This window comes from Myotis davidii, unplaced genomic scaffold, assembly GCF_000327345.1.
Source record: "Myotis davidii unplaced genomic scaffold, ASM32734v1 scaffold166, whole genome shotgun sequence".
Classification (NCBI taxonomy): Eukaryota; Metazoa; Chordata; class Mammalia; order Chiroptera; family Vespertilionidae; genus Myotis; species Myotis davidii.
The window spans coordinates 489843-492803 of record NW_006297385.1 but is presented as its reverse complement, the minus strand read 5'-3'; the positions used below and the strand labels follow the sequence as shown (position 1 = coordinate 492803).

Below are 2961 nucleotides of genomic sequence, written 5' to 3'. Positions count from 1 at the left end.
GGGGGTGGGGGTGGGGTTGGAGCCTTCAGTGGGTGAGGGTGGGGTTGGGGTTGGGGTAGAGGTTGGAACCTTTGGTGGACAGGGCACAGGGCCTCACATTGTGGAAGGGGCAAGAGTTTGTGGGACCTTAGGAGCCTTGCTGTGGACAGGGGCCTGAGATACCAAGGTGGGTGAGGCTTGCAGCAAGAGCAAGGGTAAGGTCTGTGGCTGGGAAGCCTGAGGGTTCTGCAGGGAAAGGAAGGCCCAATTATGGGTCTGGGTCCCACAAGAATTACTTGTCCAGGGGGCTGTTGTAGCGGTAAATCTCCTCCTCGCTGTATTCCTTGATGGTGTCCAGGGTGGGACCTCCGCCCACCACCTTCAGTACATAGCTGCCAGGAGCAGAGGTGCACACCAACTGGCCTCAGTTTCCTGAGTCCTGCATCATATCTATGACCCCTCCCCCCTCCCAGCAGCCCTGGTTTGGATATGCCTTTACCTGCCCTCAAAACTGCCAGACTCTCCCGTCACCAAATCTTGGATCAAGAAGAATGGGTGGAAGACTGTGGGTGGGAGGGGGTTGAAGCCAGGAAGAGGAGAAATTAGCTTGGCTCGAGAAGTGGAGGATGGTGAAGAGAGAAAAGAGAGAGAGGACCAAGGGGAAGAGCAGAGAGTGGGTGGAAGGTAAGGGGGCAGGGAGGGCAAAGTGGTGGGGACAGAGGACAGTGAACAATGCAGAGGAGGAGACTGGACACGCACTGTCACGGAAGAGGAAGCAGGGCATCTCAGGATCTACGTGAACGCAGTCAAAATAGTGTCTGTTCTGTAAGTTGTTGTACTGCAGGGTGTAGGTGATGTCAAAGGCCAGGCGCTTTCCCGGTGGACAGCCTATAAGCACTGGCACCATCAAGTTACCCTGAGTAGGAGGAGAAAAGCCTCACTTGGGAAGTGGGAAGGGGAGGACACCCCTCCTCCCACACACACCATCACTACCTGCCAGGCTCACCCTCACCAGGGGGCAATCTGATTACTACTTTCCTTAAACCAATACTCTAATAACTGCAAATACTTATATAGCTGTTACTGTGTGCAAAGCACTGTGTTCTAAGCACTTTACATATTCAAATTTGATTCTCCAAACAGCCTTGCAAGGTTGAGGATATAATACATTTTATTTATTTTTTTAATATATTTTGATTGATTTCAGAGAGGAAGGGAGAGGAAGAGAGAGAGAAACATCAATGTTGGGAGAGCATCACTGATCAGCTGCCTCCTGCATGCCCCACACTGGGAATCAAGCCCCCAACCTGGCCATGTGCCTTGACTGGGAATTGAATTGTGACCTTTTGGTTCATAGGTCAATGTTCAACCACTGAGCCATGCTGGCTGAGCTATAGTACATTTTAGAGATGGCAAAAGTGAGGCACAGAAAGGTCAAGCAACTTATTAACTATCCAAAGCCACATAGCTGTTAAGTGGTAGAGCTGAAACCCAAACTGGGCCATGTAGCTTCTAGCTGCCTCCAGAAAAACACATATAAAACAATAAAGCCTACACCTATGGAGCAGCTAACACCTAGTCAGGTGCACCTAGTTTATAGGGCTGAAGTTGGGTTTGAATTCTCAAACAATTGACCTGGCAGAGCATGGGCTATATGAGGAAAGTGCAGCCAGGTGGGGACAGGGGTGAGGAAACCCCTGTGACATTGCCTTCAAAATGAATGACCCCTGGCCCATTTCAGGGGTATGTCCCAAGGGTTTCACCCAGTTGTCAAAGGGACATGGACATCTGGAAACTGTGGTCTGGGCTTGACAGTGACTGTGGAGAGGAGTTAGCAGTCATAGTTTAGGAACTTCTCATGCTGGACCTGGGCCAAAGACTATACCTACCAGCCACTCACTCACTGGGAGTCTAATGGGCATCTTCAATTTAATATATCCACAACCCATCTCAACTAATGGTACCTCATCCCTCCATGTGCAGGCTAAAAGCCTTGGCCTTATCCTGGAAACCTTTCTTTCTCTCATCCCCATATCCAATCCCTCCAGATAGCCTGTGTCCCTTGACTTCAAAATAGAGCCATTCTCTCCCCCCACCTCTCAGCTCCTTTGCCCCACACTTGCCTAACTTTGTTCCCTCCCTGGATCTCGCCCCCCAACACTGTGATATGTCTTCCACATACAGTCAGAGGGACCCTGTGAACACTAGAGCCACTCCTCTACTTAGAGCCCTCCCCATTAGACCTCACATGATCTGCTCCATCACCACTTTGACCTCATTTCTCACCACTTTCCTCTTTGCTCACCCTGATCCAATCACACTTGCCCCTACATGTTCCTTTAGTCTAACACATGAAACATACTCCCACTTCCAGGCCTTCTTACCATCCATTCCCTCTCACTGGCATGCCTTTCTGGCACATAAACACATGACTCACTTCCTCCCCTCCTTCAAGATTTTGCTCAAATGTTTCCTCCTTGGCCAGGTCTTTCCTGAGCCATCCTATAGCAAATGCTGACCTACCCCATGCACCTTGCCTGCCTTTTCCCTCCTAGCACTCATCACCTCTTAACACACAATATATATTTTTTTAAAATAATTCTTGCCCTAACTGGTTTAGCTCAGTGGATAGAACGTCCACCTGTGGACTAAAGGGTCCCAGGTTCGATTCCAGTCTAGGGCATATGCCCAGGTTGTGGCCTCAGTCCACCCCAGTAGTGGGTGCGCAGGAGGCAGCCAATCAATGATACTCTCTCATCATTGATATTTCTCTCTCTCTATCTCCCTTCCTCTCTGAAATCAATAAAAAAATATATTTAAAATAATAATTTTTTATTGTCAAAAGTATTACATCTGTCCCCCTCCAGCCCATCCCTGCCCCCTGCCGCAGGCCTTCATGTCTGTGTCCATAGGCCATGCATATATGCATACAAGGTCTTGGATTGATTACCTCCCGCCCACCCTCCCTACTTTCCCTCTGAA

At 49.4% G+C, this 2961-nt stretch overlaps 1 protein-coding gene across 1 annotated transcript in view; it reads right to left on the bottom strand.

Moving 5' to 3' along the window:
- Positions 1-2961, bottom strand: part of CATSPERG (cation channel sperm associated auxiliary subunit gamma) — a 41768-nt gene that overhangs the window by 2670 nt on the left and 36137 nt on the right. The window contains exons 22-24 of the mRNA XM_015570068.1: positions 739-895; positions 479-542; positions 276-371 (exon numbers count right to left, since the gene is read on the bottom strand). Of these exons, the coding sequence (XP_015425554.1) occupies positions 276-371; positions 479-542; positions 739-895 (317 nt within the window). The remainder of the gene's footprint in view (positions 1-275; positions 372-478; positions 543-738; positions 896-2961) is intronic.